The 19,799-nt window shown below is 36.4% G+C and overlaps 1 protein-coding gene across 1 annotated transcript; it reads left to right on the plus strand.

Annotated features, from left to right (window-relative positions):
• The first annotated feature begins 27 nt into the window (after positions 1-27).
• LOC131850220 (unextended protein-like) lies at positions 28-17,709 on the plus strand. Its single transcript, XM_059200390.1, has 14 exons — positions 28-137; positions 2,085-2,586; positions 3,177-3,716; positions 4,305-4,421; positions 6,152-6,323; positions 6,707-6,898; positions 10,257-10,400; positions 11,207-11,347; positions 12,476-12,618; positions 13,352-13,478; positions 14,772-14,901; positions 15,798-15,894; positions 16,192-16,251; positions 17,552-17,709. Exons 1-14 carry the CDS (start codon positions 28-30, stop codon positions 17,648-17,650), a joined length of 2,574 nt encoding a protein of 857 aa, XP_059056373.1. The 3' UTR covers positions 17,651-17,709.
• The last annotated feature ends 2,090 nt before the right edge of the window (positions 17,710-19,799 follow it).

Consider the following 19,799-nt stretch of genomic DNA (forward strand, 5'->3'; position numbering starts at 1 on the left):
TATAAAAATAGACATAGATAAAGTACAATGATTATAGATCTAGGGTTGCCAACCATCGATCTGAAGCTCACCTCAGGGGTGTCATTAGGGTCCGGCGGTGGCGTGCAGAGGCCATTCCCTGCACGCCTAGATGAAAGGTCCCTTCGATGGAAACCGTGTCGGTGGTCTTGGAGAATATATGCGCCATATGCGATCCCATGGCTACGGCGATATGTTCGAGGAGGAATAGTCGTCCGGTTTTTGGCCGGTATGAATCCGGCAGTCCCCATTTGGCCCCTAAGCCGGTGGCCCTCTACGAAGATTTTCCTGACGTTAAAAAAAATAGAGTTGTCAATCATACTAATATGATACAGTAATTATGATGTGAAAGCACTTCAGTAAGACAAAGTTACTTTCGCAATTATAATATTAGGAAGGAGAGTACCTAAGTAAGTACGACGCAAAAAGGGTGTTCACGTTTGACGCTGACGAATTTTTACAAACGCGTCAAACTTAGAACACCCTTTTTGTCGGGGTTAAAAATAGACATAGATAAGTACAATGATTAGATCTAGGATTGCCAACCATACTTTTAATGTATCCTACTTTATTTGTGGTAATTACACTTTATACTTTTACATACAAATAAAGTATGCAAAACACTTTATTTTCAACCTTTACTGTGATGCGTAAAACAGAATACTCATTATAAGTAGTTAACGATTTATAATTACTGAACCTAATGTTAGATGTCAGTTGTGCGTTGTGACATTTGTCACAGCTCACAGATGTCACTCACTATCGACGAAATTGTACAAAAACAAAACCGTTTATAATTGAAGATTAAAAACGAATTGTTTATTTATTTAATTATATGTAAATGTTAAATGTTGATTGTCAAACAAGCTTTGCAACATTTAAACATAACAAAAAAATATTAGCTTGTGCTAAAAGCACACAAAATATAAAATTTGAAAAACACCTTTTATTTCTTAATACTTTATATTTTTTACCTTATTTTTTTGTCAAAAAAAGTTGGCAACCCTAATTAGATCCTACGCTGTGATTATTAAAATATGTCCTTACACACGCAAACCTTCGATATTCCGATGACAGTCGATCTGATCAGATTGAGAATTGATCGATGGATTCGATCTCAGATCTATTAGTTAAAGCATCTAAGATCGTGCGTCAGCGATTAGTCTAAAACGATCAGATTGTACGGCACTTTGATTTAAGTGGGTTTAATGATAAAGGTGTCGACTGTAGATTAAGAAAGCGGTAATAATATAAATCAGGTTTATTACAGACTCGTATGATATGACAAATCTATCGTCAGTTCGAAGTGCATTCAAGCTAAGAACTAATAAGAAATTCAGATCTGATTCTTTTATATATGCTTGTACATTTATACAAAATAACAGATTCATTTTTAAATTCAAATTATATAATCCGTACTAATATTATAAATGCGAATATAACTCTATCTGTACACAGACGGCCTCGGTGGTCTAGCGGTTTAGCACGCTGCTTTACTTCTGATGGTCTCGGCTTTGAGGTTCGATTTCTTGCAGGCCACTAACATTTGTATTCATAATTATGATTCTCTGGGTGTTTTCTATGTATAATATGTATTTACGAAAAAAATATATATCTATGTATTTGTATCAGTTATCTAGTACCCATAAGATAAGCTTTAGCTAGCTTAACTTGGGTCTAGATGGCGCTGTATGCATTGTCCTGAGATTGTTATTATTATTTTAAGAGTCCACAATACATAATCGGAGGTGATCTTACCGCTTGTCAGTAATTCTTAGCTCGTTTGTTCCTTTTTTCGGAATACTCTAATTTTGTTGACCGCAGCTGGCCTTTACAGCTTCACCGGACGATAGGGGGCGAGTGCAGATGGCACTCCAAACCAAAGGTAGCTGCTAAATGCCATCTCCCGTCTGATGGATACCACTTTAGTCTGGGCACCGCTAGGGTTTCCAACCTTGGCTCAGGCCGACGTAATTTCGATCCCCATTTGAATTGGACGGGGGATTAAGATGTCATAGATCTACATGAATAAATATATTTTAATTTGATTTGATTATTTGTTACAGATCAACAGAAAATGAGGCTAGTGACGAAGACACACCTGCCAATCAACAGATAGAAGAATTCAGCAACACAATAGAAGAACAGAAAGAACTAGACAACGATACTGTCGTGAATGAAGGTGCCGAAGCAGACAGCCTCAGCATCGAAACGTTCTCATACCTACCTAACATAGAACTTGATAGATACATCTCGAATGATCTCGAATATTCTAGAATAAAACGAGAAATTGAGGATAACGTTGCTAAAGACAATAGTACAGATAATGCAACTGTTAAAGCTAACGTGAATATAGTTGGTGGGGTTAAGGTGATGGGTTTAAGGGTTGAAGAGTCGGAGAAAGAGCCGCATATTGTGGATGGTATGATACCCAGCGTGCTGACGGCGACCACGTTCACTTTGAGATTGTTTGGAGAAGGATTCAACAACGATACAGTGTTCTCTTTCACACACAGAGCCCAGAAGTATGGGTCGTCGTGTCACAACTTGTTGAATGGGGAATATCAGGTTTGTATTTATAAGTCTTTATTAATAACTAGTTATCCGCCCCGGCTTCGCATATATATTATACCTATAAAGTTTCCAATCACTATTGCTAAAACTGCATTAAAATCCGTTGCATAGTTTAAAAGTTCTAAGCGAACAGACAACGGAAGTGATTTCATTTTATAATATGTAAAGATATTTTCAAGAAGGGTATATTAAGGTTTCTTAAGGGTCGGCAGCTTTATAATGACACCCCTGGTACTTCAGGCGTCCACCTTTGACGGACTTTATAGCCATTTATATATATAGCCGGAACAAAAAGATATACAGACAAAAATTGTAAAAAAAATATTTTGGTGTATGTGTATACCGTATTACATTCATATGCATGTAGGAAAAAACGGTTATTCCAATATTACAGACACTTAAATTTTATTTATATGTTTTTATTTATGTATGTATATATATATATACTAGACAACTGATATAAACAGATAAGTATGTAATTACAAAAAAAAAATTGCCAGATCAGCTAGTTAATTAGATTTTTTAATAAAACCTCATGATCAACACCTTTATTCGGCGACTAACCGCTTCTTTTATAATTCCAGGTAAAATACGTGGATAACGATTCCGCATTACTAGAATTAACCGCACCGGCACCACTAGACGATTACAAATTCTACATATGCGCTAAACATTTGAACAGCGACGATTTCATACACCAAGGAGACGAGAAATGGAAAATACTGGCAACACACAACAAACTTTTACCTCTATGGGCTTCTATAATCCTTATAATTATATTATTGATGCTGGCATCCCTATTCTCTGGTCTGAATCTCGGACTGATGGCGCTAGATCGAACAGAATTGAAAATCATAGCGAATACAGGCACGGAAAAGGAAAGGAAATACGCTCGAGCTATTATGCCTGTCAGAGCACAAGGGAATTACCTGCTATGTACCATTTTGCTGAGCAACGTGGCTGTGAACAGCACATTCACGGTCATCCTGGATGATCTGACGTCTGGATTAGTAGCTGTCATAGGTTCGACTCTGGCTATTGTGTTTATAGCGGAGATTACACCGCAAGCGATCTGCGCGAGACACGGGCTGCTGATTGGTGCTAAGAGTATTTGGATAATGAAGGTAGGCTATTTATTTACATTTTGTACTATTTTCTTAATAATACTTGGACAATTAACACTAGTTTTAAGTTAAGTAGAGCTTGTGTTATGAGTAATAGATAAATGATACATATAACTAAGTTTTCTTTTTAAATAAATAGATTTTTTTTAATAAAACTGTACAATTTAACATATATAAAATCATAATAATGAATCTAGTCACAAATAATTTATTCATGTAGGACATTTTAGCCTTTATGCCTTATGGACACCAGTCTAAAGTTAGAGCTTGTGTTATGGGTACTAGACTATTATAACTCTTGACCAATAACACTAGTCTTACGTTAAGCAGAGCTTGTGTTATGGTTGCTAGATAACTGATATATATATATGACTTGGTTTTCTTTTTAAATATATACACAATATACATAGAAAACACCCAGGCCGATAAAAACAACCATACTCATGAATGATTGCACTGTGTGAGGAATCGAACCCGTAAACGTAGGGCTCATTACCTCTTTATTTTATTTAATATTTTTTATTAATTTATTTAAATATTAAACTTATTAAAAATACATCTTGAAAATAAATATTTATATATTTATAGATTGTAATGGGTATATGCGCCCCCCTCGCCTGGCCCACCAGCAAGCTCCTCGACTACTTCCTGGGTGAGGAAATCGGCACACACTACAACAGGGAGCGGCTGAAGGAACTTGTCAAGGTAAATAAGATCCTAAGTTCTTTCTAATATAATTGAAATTGCAAACACACTGACGGCCCACCTGATGGTAAGTGGTAACTGTCGCCTATATACATGAACAGCACTACGGACATCACGTTATCATGTGACGGCTGTAGTATCCTGAATACGTAATACACTGTAATTTTACTGACCATATCTCTCAACAAACCTTCTATAAATTCATGTTCTCCTGGTACTTTTAATGTAGTTTCGCTTGTTTGCTACTTTTTCTGTAATTGTAATAACAACAAACAAGCTGATGTTCCGCCTGATGGTAAGTGGTAACCGACAGCACTACGGACATCACGTTATCATATGACGGCTGTAGTATCCTTAATACGTAATACGCAGTAATTTCACTGGCCATATCTCAACAAACTGCCTATAAATTCATGTTCTCCTGGTACTTTTAATGTAGTTTCGCTTGTTTTTTACTTTTTTTTGTTATTGTAATACCAAACAAGATGTTCCGCCTGATGGTAAGTGGTAACCGACAGCACTACGGACATCACGATATCATATGACTCTCGTAGTTGGTAAGTGGTAACAGTCGCCTATATATGTACAGGAACAGTGCTACGGACATCACGTTATCATACTTTCGTATTATCCTTAATACGTTGTACAATGTAATTTCACTATCTCTCAACAAACCGTCTATAAATTCATGTTCTCCTGGTATTTTTAATGTAACTTCGCTTATTTACTATATTTTTTGTCATTGTAATACCAAACAAGCTGACGGCCCGCCTGATGGTAAGTGGTAACCGTCGCCTATATACATGAACAGCACTATGGATATCACTTTATCATGCGACATCCTCGTGGGGGGGAGGGGATTGCTACTAATGTGGACAAATAACCACCATGTACCATGTCAGGTTGACATCCACGTGGTTCCCCCTGGAAACCATTGCAATAAATTCATGGTGAATTTACCACGGTGGGCTAACTGACCTGACCTCATACTCATCTTGTCCTCCACTGGTGCCCCGCCAGCGTAAACCAATAGCGCAGACGGGTGCACCACATTACATTACAGACTCTTACGATATGTCAAATCTACCGTCAGTTTGGAATGATATTGAGCTGAGAAGAACTGACAAGAAACTCAGCTCGGTATTCTTTTCAAACATAGTTTAGAATAATACAGATTCATTTTTAAAATCAAATTTGGGAGAATAGAGTGACCACCAGGATCTAAAGGGAGGGGACGCCCTAAGAAAAGATGGATGGATTGTGTGAAAGATGATACGAATAAAAGAAGAGTATGTTTAGATATGACGACTGATAGAGAGCAGTGGAAGAGAATGACCATACTGCGCCGACCCCAAATAATGGGATAAAGGCAAGGCAATGATGCGAGTGACCACAAGCATATGCTATTGCAATTTAGGTCAAAAGCAAATAGTGTAATCAGTGGTCGTAACCCGAACAGACGATAATAATGTAAATTTATGTTATTTTTTAATACATAAATAACCCTGAATAAAGTACACAGCGGCCATAACGTCTCACAATAATCTATGTTAGAAAGCATCCAGATCGATTAAATCATACTCATGAATACAAATTATTACACTTTATAACACTATAAATCGAACTCTCGACCATCGGAAGTAAAACGGTATAACCGCTAGACCACCGAGGCTGTCTTTAATTGAGTTGTTTTTAATTTGTAAATTCTTATCTTATTTAATTGTTTTTAGGTAACAAACCATGTCAATGATTTAGACAAGGAAGAAGTCAACATCATCTCTGGAGCCCTCGACCTTCGCAAGAAGACGGTCAGGGATGTGATGACCAAATTGAGTGACTGCTTCATGCTGCCGATCAATAGCGTTCTAGATTTTGAGACCATGACTGATATCGTGAAATCTGGTAAGTGATAGAAATAGAAATAATCTTTATTCAAATAAACTCAATACAAACACTTTTGAATAGTCATATTTTTTTATTCCACCACTCATTCGGAAATCAGACTCATCACAAGAAGAATGAGCAAGAAACTTGTGTGTTGCTCTTTTGAATAAATGTTATTTTTAATAAATAATTACACTATAACAACACAAGTGAATGTGGATGGTAATAAGGGCAGAGAAAACCGAAAAAGAGATGGACGGACTGTGTGAAAGATGGTAAGAAAGGGAGTAATGGAAGAGAAAAACATATTACACAAATAAAGGAGATAAGAAGAAGAAAGAAGAAGCAGATGATGATTGTAGTACTTTACAAAGAGAATAATATGAGACTTGTTCCTACAGGTTATTCCCGAATACCAGTGTACGAGGGCACCCGCGGAAACATCATCACGGTGCTGTTCATCAAGGACCTGGCGTTTGTTGACCCCGACGACAATACTCCCCTGCGAACACTCTGCCAGTACTACCAGAACCCTTGTAACTTTGTCTTCGAGGATGTCACCCTGGACGTGATGCTGAAGCAGTTCAAAGAAGGTACCTGTTAATTATTTATACAATACTAGCCACCGGCCCGGCTTCGCACGGGTGTACATGTGTTATATATATAAACCATCCCCTTGAGTCACTTATCTATTTAAAAAAACCGCTACAAAATCCGTTGTGTAGTTTTAAAGATTTAAACATACATAGGGACGGACAGCGACAGCGCCTTTGTTTTATACTATGTAATGATGATCAAGTACCTATCGTTCATTGACCCCGACGACATCACTCCCCTGCGTACGCTCTGCTAGTACTATCAGAACCCTTGCACCTTTGTTTTTGAGGATGTCACCCTCGACGTGATGCTGAAGCAGGTCAAGGAAGGTAACTATTTTATTTATTTGTTTATACAATATTAAGTGTGGCAATTGTTGATCCAGACGAAGAAAAATTGTAAAAACTCGTCTGCATGTGTACCTTAGTTTCACCTACTTCAGCCGCCAAACAGCGTTTTTTAGAGGGAATAAGAAATAGTAAGATGTAAGGATAGGAATGTAGTAATAAGAGGGAAGGAATGTGCTATAGTCAGGTGCTAAGACCTGTAGCACTGCGACCTATATAGATCTCTTGTGCTCGCCCTTTTCGCTAGTTCACTACCTAGACCCGTCAGGGACAAGAATTGAGCAACAACACGACAAGGACAAGGATATTCTTAGGAGCGGTGGTTTTTTTCTCCTCGGGAAAGAGTGTAAACTTTCCAAAGGAGATATTTCGTTTATGCATGAGTGGGCTACAACTATATAGGGTGTTAAGTGACGTTTCCTCTTCAGCTCAACAAGCAGCTTGCTCTGTAACATACAAAAATAAGTGGCATGATATCATCAACCTCCGAAATGACAATACACAAACGATATCATGACGTGATAACGTGGTATCCTTAGTCCCATCATGTATATAGGCCGTTCTAATGATTCACATTTCTCCATTGCAATGTGTTAGGGTTCAAGTCATTATTGGCGAAAAAATAGATAATTTAAAACATTGAAAAAAGGAAATTTATTTTATTTATTTGATTATTATTAGATATTATAATATGTCCTTGGTATAATAATATTATTGTGAGCCTGTTTAATTGCCCCAATTTACGATCGATGCAAATTTTGGGTATATTAAAATGGAATAATTTATAATATTATAATTTAAAATTAATGTCTGAGCCAGGTTCTAATTATATAGTAATAAAAAAAAAAAAAAAAGTCAACAATCATCAGATAAATATTCTTTGATGTCATAAAAACACTTGTCAACAGCAATAGTAATATAATCGATTTTTTAATTTATTTAGGGGCATTTTTCTCAAGTCCAGTTGGTAATTTATTAAAGATTTTTTGTGATAGATATATATCCTTTAAATAGCGTAAAATTAAATTTTACCAATATTTTATTTCTTCTCTGTGATTGAATCAGTCTTTTATCTGATCATGTGTGCTAAACAAGTCCCCCCGGATGTTGTTTCATAAACTTGCAGATATCAAATATATACATACAAGGCAACGGAAGAATACCAGTTCTCATTAAATCATCATACATGATTCTCTGCATCCGACATTGCAAAGGCATACATTTTTTTAATTTATTTCACGGAGGTACTTTGATTATTACTGAATTCGATAACATCCCCACGCCTGGCAGATTTGGTATAAAAGAGTACAATTTGTTCGCATCCGTTTATTAATATTGAATGAGTAATACATAAATTTGATGTGATAAAATTACCGACCTCTGGCCGAGGTTAAACGCACCTAGTGGTGCCCTCATAAAGTCGTATCCGTCAGGTTCGATTGGCCTTCAGCCGCTACAAACATTTGTATTCATCTGAGTATATTGTTTGTTGTGCGGGTGTTTTCTATGTATAGCAATGTATTTATTTACAAAAAAAAAGTTTTTATAGCCACGGCATTCTGGTAACCAACGGAACGTGCCAGTTGTGTCTTTTAATAAGTGGAATTGTGATAGATATATATACTTTAAATAAGTAAAATAAATATTACATACATTTATTAATACCCGTAGTTATTAATCAACAAATGTAACATGTCAGGTTGACCTCCACGCCGTCCCCCCTGGAAACCATCGTGATAAACTTCCAGTAAATTTGTCACGATGGGCTAACTGACCTGATCTCATTCTCATCTTATCATCATACACTGGTGTCCCGCAGGGGAGTGCACCATACCATTATCATGCCTTGAATGATTCACGTTGGGTGCCCTTCAACTCAAATATTTCACTGTCTGGCAGATTTGGCAAGAGTACAATTTGTTCGCATCCGTTTATTAATATTGAATGAGTAATACATAAATTTGATGTGATTAAAATTACCGCCTCGGTGGTCTAGCGGTTAAACGCACCAGTTTACTTCATATGGTCGCGGGTTCGATTCCTCGCAGGGTACAAACATTTGTATTCATGAGTATGATTGTTTGTTGTGCGGGTGTTTTCTATGTATATTATGTATTTATTTACAAAAAAATCTTAAGTTTTTATATAAGATGTCTAGTACCCATAACAAAAGCTTTAGTTAGCTTAACTTGGATCTAGATGGCGCTGTGTGAATTGTCCTGAGATTTATTATTATTTACCAAAAAAAGTATCTAATGTTTAAATCCTTACGCAATTGCCATAAAACAAGCTCTAACTTTAGCGTGGGACTAGATGGACTGTGTTAAAATCAGGGTTTTTATTATTATTTACAAAAAAAGTATCTAGTGTTTATATCAGTGCAATCACATAACACAAGCTCTGCTTATGGGACTAGTTGGCGCATGATGTTAATTTTCAGGGTTATTTATTATTTAGAAGCAACGGTGAGTATATTTGATTCCGCCTTAAAATCTCGCAATGAGTTTTGATGTGTAATTACGCATAAATATCGAATGGCCCTCTTTTGTAAAATAATGGGAAAATAAAATTGTTGTTTTTACTATTCTCCATGAAATTTCTTCGTATTTTATCACCGAATAAACCTTCCCTGGACTTACGAATATTTTAATACTAAAATTAGCCAAATCGGTTCAGCCGTTCTCGAGTTTTAGCGAGACTAATGAACAGCAACTCATTTTTAGCTTCTAATTTTAAAAATGACATTTTCAAAATTTGAAGCTAGTAGTGCCTCCTTTTATAACCTTTTATAAGTCAATTAAATTAAAAATGATATACAATACTTCTGTGTAAATTTAAAACTTAAGGGAAAAATAATTTCAATAAATTTAAGAAAAAAAAACTTTAAATTGCTTGCTTGTATAAAATGTACATTTTTATTATTGCCATTTTTCTATTTAACCGACGATATATATATATGTATAGATTTATTTATTATTATATAGATATATTTATTGGCTTTCGTCAGGTCACAAAGGCCATATGGCGTTCGTGCAACGCATCGAGGAAGGCGACGGCGATCCCGTCTACGAGACGGTGGGTCTCGTCACGCTCGAGGACGTCATCGAGGAGATGATACAGGCGGAGATCGTCGACGAGTCTGACGTCATCAGTGAGTACACAACCATTGACAAATTATAACTAACTGTACACGCGACTACGACCGCGTCGAATTAAAATTTCATTTTTCTAAAATAAAAGCAGCAGCAGCCTAAGTTACTCCTTTTAACATCAGTTACCTGCCAATAAAATTCACGTCAAAATCGGTCCAGCCATTTCAAAGATTAGCCAGAACAGACAGACAAGAATTGTAAAGTGTTATTTTGGTGTATGTACCATATTCATATTCATATGCATGTAGTAAAAAACAGTTATTTCAATATTACAAACAGACACTCCCAATTTTATTTATATGTATAGATATAGACTATGTACATATGTAATCCTCCAAACTATCTATAAATTCTGTTGTCCTGGTACTTTCAATTTAATTTCGCTTCTTGTTTATCATTTTGATTATAGTTTATGTAATTAATTGTAATGGTAAATAAACTGATGGGCGATGATGATGATGATGGTAAGTGGCAACAGTCGCCTATATGAACAGCAACTTTCGTTGCTGCCATTTTGAAAAACCATGATGTGCCTCCGTACTCAGTGGATTCACTGTCCATATCTAACTCTGCAAACTGTCTGTATATTTATTTTCTATTCTTGACTAACTGTGCTCGCGGTTTTACCCGCGTGAAATTTATACCTTAAATGTTATTCTAATGTTATAAGATATATTACTGTAAAGTTTTATCAAAAACTGTTCTGTAATTTTTGAGTAAAAGAGTAATAAACATCCATACTTACAAACTTTAGCGTTTATAATATTATTTAAATACATATATTAAATAAAATTTATATTGACAGGTGACAACCGTACCAAGAAGCGTCTGGCGCGACCACTGAACAAGTTCCAGGACCTGGGCGCGTTCGCCAGCCACCACCATCAGCAGCGTGTTCACGTGTCGCCGCAGCTGGTGCTGGCCACCTTCCAGTTCCTCAACACCAGTGAGTCTTCACCGTTTTGTTGGTCTGATATGATCGTTGTCTATAACCGACTTTTAAAAAGGACTTTTGTGTCACTGTTAGCTGATGCACGATCGGATGGTAAGTGGTAACCGTCGCCTATGTACATGAACACCACTACGAAAATTACGTCATCATGTGATATCACTCATGGAACTGTCTATAAATTTATGTTGTCCTGGTACTTTTAATGTAGTTTCGCTTCTTGTTTATCATTTTGATTATAGTTTATATATATATTTATATATGTAAATAATAATGGGCGATGATGATGATGATAAGTGGCAACAGTCGCCTATATGAACAGCAAATTTCGTTGCTGCCATTCCGAAAAACCATGATGTCCCTCCGTATTCAGTGGATTCATTGTCCATTTCTAACTCTGCAAATTGTCTATAAATTCATGTTCTCCTGGTACTTCTAATGTAGATTCACTTTACTACGTGATTTATATATTTTTAACGTAATTATGATGGCATATAAGCTTAAACCTGATGGTAAGTGGTAACAGTCAGTATTTGAACAGCACTAAGGACATTACGTTATAATATGACATATCCTTCACGCGTTGATTTTCTGTAGTACTGCAATGCCAAGTCTCCATACACTGTAATTTCACTGTCCATATCTCACTCCTCAAACTGCCTATAAATTCATATAGTCCTGGTACTTCTAAATGTAGATTCGCTTCTTTACTACTGTTTATATATATTTTATGTAATAAATATGGTAAATAAGCCGATTGATGATAAGTGGCAACCGTCGCCTATACAAATGAACAGCACTACAGATATCATCATATAACACACGTGTGTTCTACGGTTTTGTCTCCGTACAATATAATTACGCAGTTCATATCTCTCATGAAACTGTCTATAAATTCATATTGTCCTGGTACTTTTAAATTAGTTTCGCTGCTTTACTACTTCGTTTCTGTATTTATTATGTAATTATAATGACAAATAAGCTTATGAGAGATCTGATGGTAAGTGGTAACGGTAAATGAACAGTACCACAGATATGCATTGCTATTCCTCGGGACTACAATGTCATAATATAATTTCCTATAATTTCACTGGATGGTAATCACTACTGTCTGCACATCATCAGGCGTGGACCCGTTCCGGCCCGAGCTGATCTCCGAGACGGTACTCCGCCGGTTGCTGAAACAGGACGTGATCCAGCACATCAAGCTGCGAGGTGACGAGGACAAGAATGACCCGAAACGCTTCGTCTTTCAAGAGGGAAAGCCGGTGAGTTGAGTGCAATGATGGCTGCCTCATTCGTCATACTCGTGAACGAGTGCTGCTTGTAGGGACTGGTCTGTTCGGGTTACGGCCACTGATTAACAATGGCTAAAGGAAATGGTCTACCGTTTCCTTTTGACAAGATTGCTCTAGTAAAGGCTCGTGGTCACTCTTGAATTAAAAAATGTATCTGTATTTTTTTTAAACATCTACAAGCACAATTGAAAAGAATAAGAGCTGAGTTTCTTTTAAGTTTTCCCCAGCTCGAATGCACTACGAACTGACGGTATATTTGACATATAAGAGTCTGTAATAGACCTACATGAATAAAGATATTTTGAATTGATTTGATTTAGAACTTAGAACTTTAGACTGTACTATATTAGAATTAATAAGAATTTAGAGGTCTTAAGGGTAAAATTTTTACAAACTTTGGATGTCTTATTTATTTAAATTTAATCAACAGCCTAAAAAATAAGTTTCAAGCTTCTGGTTTTACGATATTTTCGTACAACCTTTTATCTCCCCTTTCAACCCTTTTTCAGGGTCTAGGCTATCTGTGTACCAAATTTCATTTAAATTGGTTCAGTAGTTTTGGCGTGAAAGCGAGACAGACAAGAGTTACTTTCGCATTTAAAATATTAGTAAGGATTTACAAAAAAATGCATTTCAGTACTATCAGTTGTCTAGTCTAGATGGCGCTGTGTGAATTGTCTTGAGTTATTATGCTATTGTTTAGGTGGACTACTTCGTGCTGATCCTGGAGGGCCGCGTGGAGGTGACGGTCGGTCGGGAGAACCTCGTCTTCGAAGCTGGACCCTTCACGTACTTCGGCGTGCAAGCGCTCACGCAGAATGTGGGACTTGGTAAGTTTCGATTCTTCATGGTGAAGAAAAATATATTTCTAAGTAGCTAGTAATGAAAATGTCGATAACAAAACTTATCCAAGATATGGTGGTAGGCCCCCTTTTCTCCGTTTTTTAATAGTAAGAAAAAACTTCGAAAGACCGTTCTTACGCCAAAGTAGTGACGAGGGTGTGTGTGAGATTCTTGATGGATGGCAATGGATTCAAATATAGAGAGGGAAATGTGGGCATCACCGCTTTTTTTTCATGCTGGGGGAAAAAACCTTCGAAAGACCGTTCCCCCGCAAAAATGGTAACAAGGGTGATGTGTGGAATTCTTCACATTCTTCTTTTTTATCCTGGGGAAAAAACTTCGAAAGACCGCTGTCCCACCAGAGTGGCGACAAGGGTGATGTGTAGGATTCTTAATAGATCGCAATGGATTCAAACATAGAGAGCGAAATATATCCAGTAATGGAAAGGTCGATAACAAACCAATTATCCCAGACACGGCGGTAGGATCGCCCTTTCCTTCATTTTTTAATAGGAGGAAAAAGCCGTCCTCCCGCCAGAGTAGTAACAAGGGTGATGTGTGGGATTCTTAATAAATCGTAGTGGATTTAGATATAGAGAGCGAAATATGGACATCACCGCTTTTTTTCATGCTGGGGGAAAAACCTTCGAAAGACCGTTCCCCCGCAAAAGTGGTAACAAGGGTGATGTGTGGGATTCTTCATAGGGCGGGAAAGAAATCGTCCTTCAGCTAGAGTAGTGACGAGGTGGTGTGTGGGATTCCTAATGGAGGACAATGGATTCAAATATAGAGAGCGAAATATAGGCATCACCGCTTCTTTTATCCTGGTGAAAAAACCTTCGAAAGATCGTTTCCCCGCCAGAGTGGTGACAAAGGTGATGTGTGCATTCTTCCCTTTCCTCCCTTTTTTAATAGGGGTGGGGGGTGTCCTTCAGTCAGAGTGATCCTTCAGACGATGGGGTGTTCGTAATGGTTCGCAATGGAGGTCTGGACAGGTCAGGTCAGTTAGTCCATCGTAACAAATTCACTAAGATTTTATCACGATAGTTTCCAGGAGGGTTCCTCCTTGGTATGGACGTCGACCTAACATAGTGCTAGCAATGGTAACCCCATTGCTAGCACTAAAAATGATGTATTCAAGTATTTCTATTTGTCTAGTACCCATAACACAAGCTCTACTTAACTTAGAACCAGATGGCGCTATGTGAATTATCCAGGGTTGTCATTATTATATTTTGAATTATTTATTTTTATAAAAATGTTTTATTTCCGCTCTTCAGCGGAAACGCCGGCGCCCTCTACGCTGGGTTCGTTACAGAACTTGAACATGGACTCAATGTTGCGACACTCGTTCGTGCCTGATTACTCTGTGAAGGCCATCGCGGAGTTATACTACCTCACTATAAAGCGGTAAGTTATATACACGATTATATATATGAATTAGCTGTACCCGCGACTTCGTCCGTGTGGAATTTTACAAAAAAGTTAATTAGAGAATTTTTGTAAAATAAAACTAGCCTAAGTTACTTCTTATTACATCAGCTACCTGCCAATAAAAGTTCCGTCAAAATCGGTCCAGCCATTTCAGAGATTAACCGGAACAAACAGACAGACAAAAATTGTAAAATGTTATTTTGGTTGTATGTACCGTATTTACATTCATATGAATGTAGTAAGAAACAGTTATTTCAATATCACAAACAGACACTCCAATTTTATTTATATGTGTAGATAAGAATAGAATAGAATGATGCTTCTCACTCGTCTGACAACGTTCTGGGAAGGGTCTTATGTTTTGTGATATACCAGTTTTCAATAACTAACATAAAAAAACAGGTTTCTATTTGAAGGCCATTGAAAACAAATTAAAAGGTTTCTAAACTAATCCATTTCTATCCTTTTCTTTACTTGGTGAGTATTCTCATGGAGAGCCGATCGCCCGTGGGAAGTAGACCGGGTACTGCCGGACTCTTACACCGGCGAAAACCCTCAGTGTTCCTTCTCTTATCCTTTTGTCAGAGTTACGGAAATGCGCGAGCAATTCTGCTACCCTGGCAGCATATATGTCGAACAACTAATTAAAACACGAAATTTTAACTATTAAAATGTGATCAACTGTTTTGTGCTTCTCTTAAGCTTTTTTCAGAGTTACGAGAATGAGCATGCAATCTTCGGCAACCCATATGCCAAACCCCTAATTAAAATACGAAATTTAATGAAAAATATGATGAACTGTTTTGGGTGGCTGTAAAAATTACTGAAATTGATATGGTGATTTATGAATGTTTTAAAATTAACAATTTCAGGACTATGTATTTGGCTGCCAAGCGTGCTACGCTGATGGAGAAGGGCGCTCTCAACAAAGGAGGCACCAACGAGCAGATTGAGCCTGAAGTTGATAAGGTACGGTTGACTTTAACACCGAAGTTGATAAGGTAAAATTGTGTTTTTTAAGGGTTATGGACTATGGTCACCTGACCATATAGCACCTGCTAAGACTGCTGACTCTTTTTTCACAGTTCGCTACCTAGACCTATCAGGGACAAGAATGGAAGGATATTCTTGGGAGCGATGGTTTTTATCTCCTCAGGACATAGTGTATACTTTCCAAAGGATGAGGACGGTTACGACTTCTCATCAGATAGGATGTTTGCCCTATGCCATTCTGGATACAGAATAAGAAAATATTTGTGATTTCAGTTGTTGAGCGAAGGCGACCGCCTGGAGGACATCAGGGAGCCTGAGAAGCCGCCGCGACAGGTAAACAAATTTTTAACTTTTACGAATTAAAATACACACTACTATGCCAGTTTTTTTTAATTTCTTCCTTTTTTCTTATTCTTTATTGTATACTAATCAACTCATCCCTGAGTCACTCTAATTATTATCTGTCTATCTATTGCTAGGAAACTACGTTAAAATCCGTTGCGTAGTATAAAAGATTTAAGCGTGTATAGTATAAAACCAAGTCCACTGTCGTACAGTGGACTTCGTTTAGTTTCTAGTCTAAAACCTCGGCAGGTAGTTCATTCCACACGCAGGAGGAAGTTCCTCTGAAACCGAACTGTCCGATACCACTTAGTTTCTAGCGTGTTGTCCGATACCACTTAGTTTCTAGCGTGTTGTCCGATACCACTTAGTTTCTAGCGTGTTGTCCGATACCACTTAGTTTCTAGCGTGTTGTCCGATACCACTTAGTTTCTAGCGTGTTGTCCGATACCACTTAGTTTCTAGCGTGTTGTCCGATACCACTTAGTTTCTAGCGTGTTGTCCGATACCACTTAGTTTCTAGCGTGTTGTCCGATACCACTTAGTTTCTAGCGTGTTGTCCGATACCACTTAGTTTCTAGCGTGTTGTCCGATAACACTTAGTTTCTAGCGTGTTGTCCGATACCACTTAGTTTCTAGCGTGTTGTCCGATACCACTTAGTTTCTAGCGTGTTGTCCGATACCACTTAGTTTCTAGCGTGTTGTCCGATACCACTTAGTTTCTAGCGTGTTGTCCGATACCACTTAGTTTCTAGCGTGTTGTCCGATACCACTTAGTTTCTAGCGTGTTGTCCGATACCACTTAGTTTCTAGCGTGTTGTCCGATACCACTTAGTTTCTAGCGTGTTGTCCGATACCACTTAGTTTCTAGCGTGTTGTCCGATAACACTTAGTTTCTAGCATGTGGAGTTAACTGTCGTCAAAGTCCGCCCTCATTATAATGCTGGTATAGATATCTAATGATGATTATTTACCTTTACATGCTGCTAGAATTTGGAAGTGCCTAAAACCAGATATTAGGTTTGTATTCTGATATTTATGCAAGTTTTTGGTCAAACATATTACTTGTCTTATTGACTCACTGAAAGAAGGTATTCGAATAATACACTTTTAATTAAAATATTTGTATTTTGTGTGTATTGAACCGTGTATTCTAACGTAGACTTATTAATGCAATTTTCTTAAATTTTGTGTATCGACACTTCGGCACACACACACACTTGTAAAATAAAGAAGTATGTTGAACCGCTGAGGTTTTTCGAGGCATTAAAATTTTTTTTTTTTCTTCTAGTTCCTACCAGCTTCTGCCAGCCCGCACACAAATGCCACATTCAAAACAACAGACAAGAACCACACCAATCCGGAAGAAGAAAAACTACTAAAAAAGTAGAATTCTACCACGGCAACACTGTAATGTAAAATTCCTACAGTGTTGCCAGATTTACCCATGATGAAATCCTAAGAACAAGATATGACAGAATTCTGATTAAAATAGCTAATTTATCTAAATAATAATTTAAATTAAACGAAACCTACATTTTTCTCGTTTCGACTTATGGTGCCAGTAAAGAGTTAGAAGAGGTTGCATGTACGAAATGCAATTTAAGGCTATTAGACAAACATAAAAGTATAGCCAAATTATCTGCATTTCCCTCTATAGGGCATGTCATGCAAAAATATGTAATATTCCGTAATGACCTAAAAACGGCTGTTGGTACCTTTCAGTAACGGTATACTTCTATAGGGTCAATGAACTACCTTAGTGCCTAAATTATATATATATTTTTTAAATTACTTCAATGTAATTTTGATATAAAGGTATTTTTATTTCATTTATTTTAATACACAAATGAATTAAATAATTATACAATTTTGGTAATCCACTAAGGCTTTCAAAGCCAAAAATGTTTTGTTTTTAATTAATAATTGTTTTAGGTATGTGAATGCTCTATAGCAGAGATAGCAGATAATTTTGTAAGCACTTTATATACAAGTTACTTGACTATATTAATCAGAATTACGTATTCTTGTTTTTAGATATCTATGCATACAGTAGTTTTCAATAGTAGTTTACTAAATAGACTTATGACAACATAGTTACTTAAGTGTGCGTAACATGAACAGGAAGCCGTTAGCTTTAGATGGCAACACCTAATTCGATTTTTAATTACTTTTTGAGAGGTGTGGCGACCTAACTTTTTAATTTATATTTAAGTGTTGCTATATACAAATATTTAGTAATATTAGTAGAAAACGTTTAATGATAGATGTTACAGTCGGTCGAGTGGTTTAAAAATTAATTATATTCTATTTAAATAAAATTATCAAATGATCATTCAGTTAATTCGAATTTATTTTCAAATTAAAATAAAAATATGACGACAGAATTTGCAAATTCTAATATTTATGAAATATCCTAAAATTCTTTTTAATATATTTGTCACATTATGTCTTAACTCATATTTGAACAATGAACGAATGAAAATACTTCAAATTTATATCACTGATCCTTTGTCATTGAAAAAATAATTATAATAATTCTAAAATATATCAATACGTGTGCCTTAATCAGAAAATGGTGCTGAATATTAAAAAAAATACAAATTTTTGCTATTTTAGTACCTTAATATTAGATAGATAAAAAAACTTGATTATAATTATTTACAACTAGCTGTGCCCGCGCCATATGTTATTCTGATGTATAAGCTATATTACTGTAAAGTTTCATCAAAATCTGTTGAGTAGATTTTGCGTGAAAGAGTAACAAACATCCATCCATACTCACAAGCTATGGCGTTTATAATATTAATAAGATTATAATCTTGATTGATATCATTTCTAGCTACAAACTAATATGTACAAGAATGTTCTAATAATACAGTATATTTTAAATTATAAAACGTGAAATGTAAACCATAAGCAAAAATCTATTAACTTAGACAGAAGAATATGGGTGTAGACTCAATAAGGGTCTGAATTTGATCGCCATCAGAGAAGGTCATAACGCTTCCAGTAGCGGTGGTCAGGTTTCCGCACTGAATATTTGTGGTCTCCGATCAATCTTCCAACTCGATTTGAATGATTCGTTTTGTAATCTATAAGGCTTACTTTCCCCGTGTTTTCGGGATTGGTAGACCATATTTTTGTAGAACAAAATGAACTTTATTATTCAGTGGATAAAGTAGTCTTTTTAGATAATTTGAAAGAGTATAAATTATATACGACGTACGTACAACACTAGTACATATCTATACATAAAAAAACATATTACCCTACTTTCTTCGGTTTGGTCGGGTAAAAAATTATTAACTCCTTGTTTATAAAAATCTAAATCTCTTACAAATCCTCTATCAGAATGAAGAAAATAAGTCGAAAGTCGAACACTTATTTATTAGACATGATCATATTGTCTGGAAGAGATAGCATTAGTGATAAGGCTGCTAACATACGCTCGGTTAGTCGTCAGGTTGCGTGAATACGCCCGATTAAGTATAAAAACGTGTAACAAAGTAAGGAATAAATATGCCAATCCGCTTTTG

This window comes from Achroia grisella, unplaced genomic scaffold (genome assembly GCF_030625045.1).
Source record: "Achroia grisella isolate CSIRO2021 unplaced genomic scaffold, CSIRO_AGI_Agris_v1 utg719, whole genome shotgun sequence".
NCBI lineage: Eukaryota > Metazoa > Arthropoda > Insecta > Lepidoptera > Pyralidae > Achroia > Achroia grisella.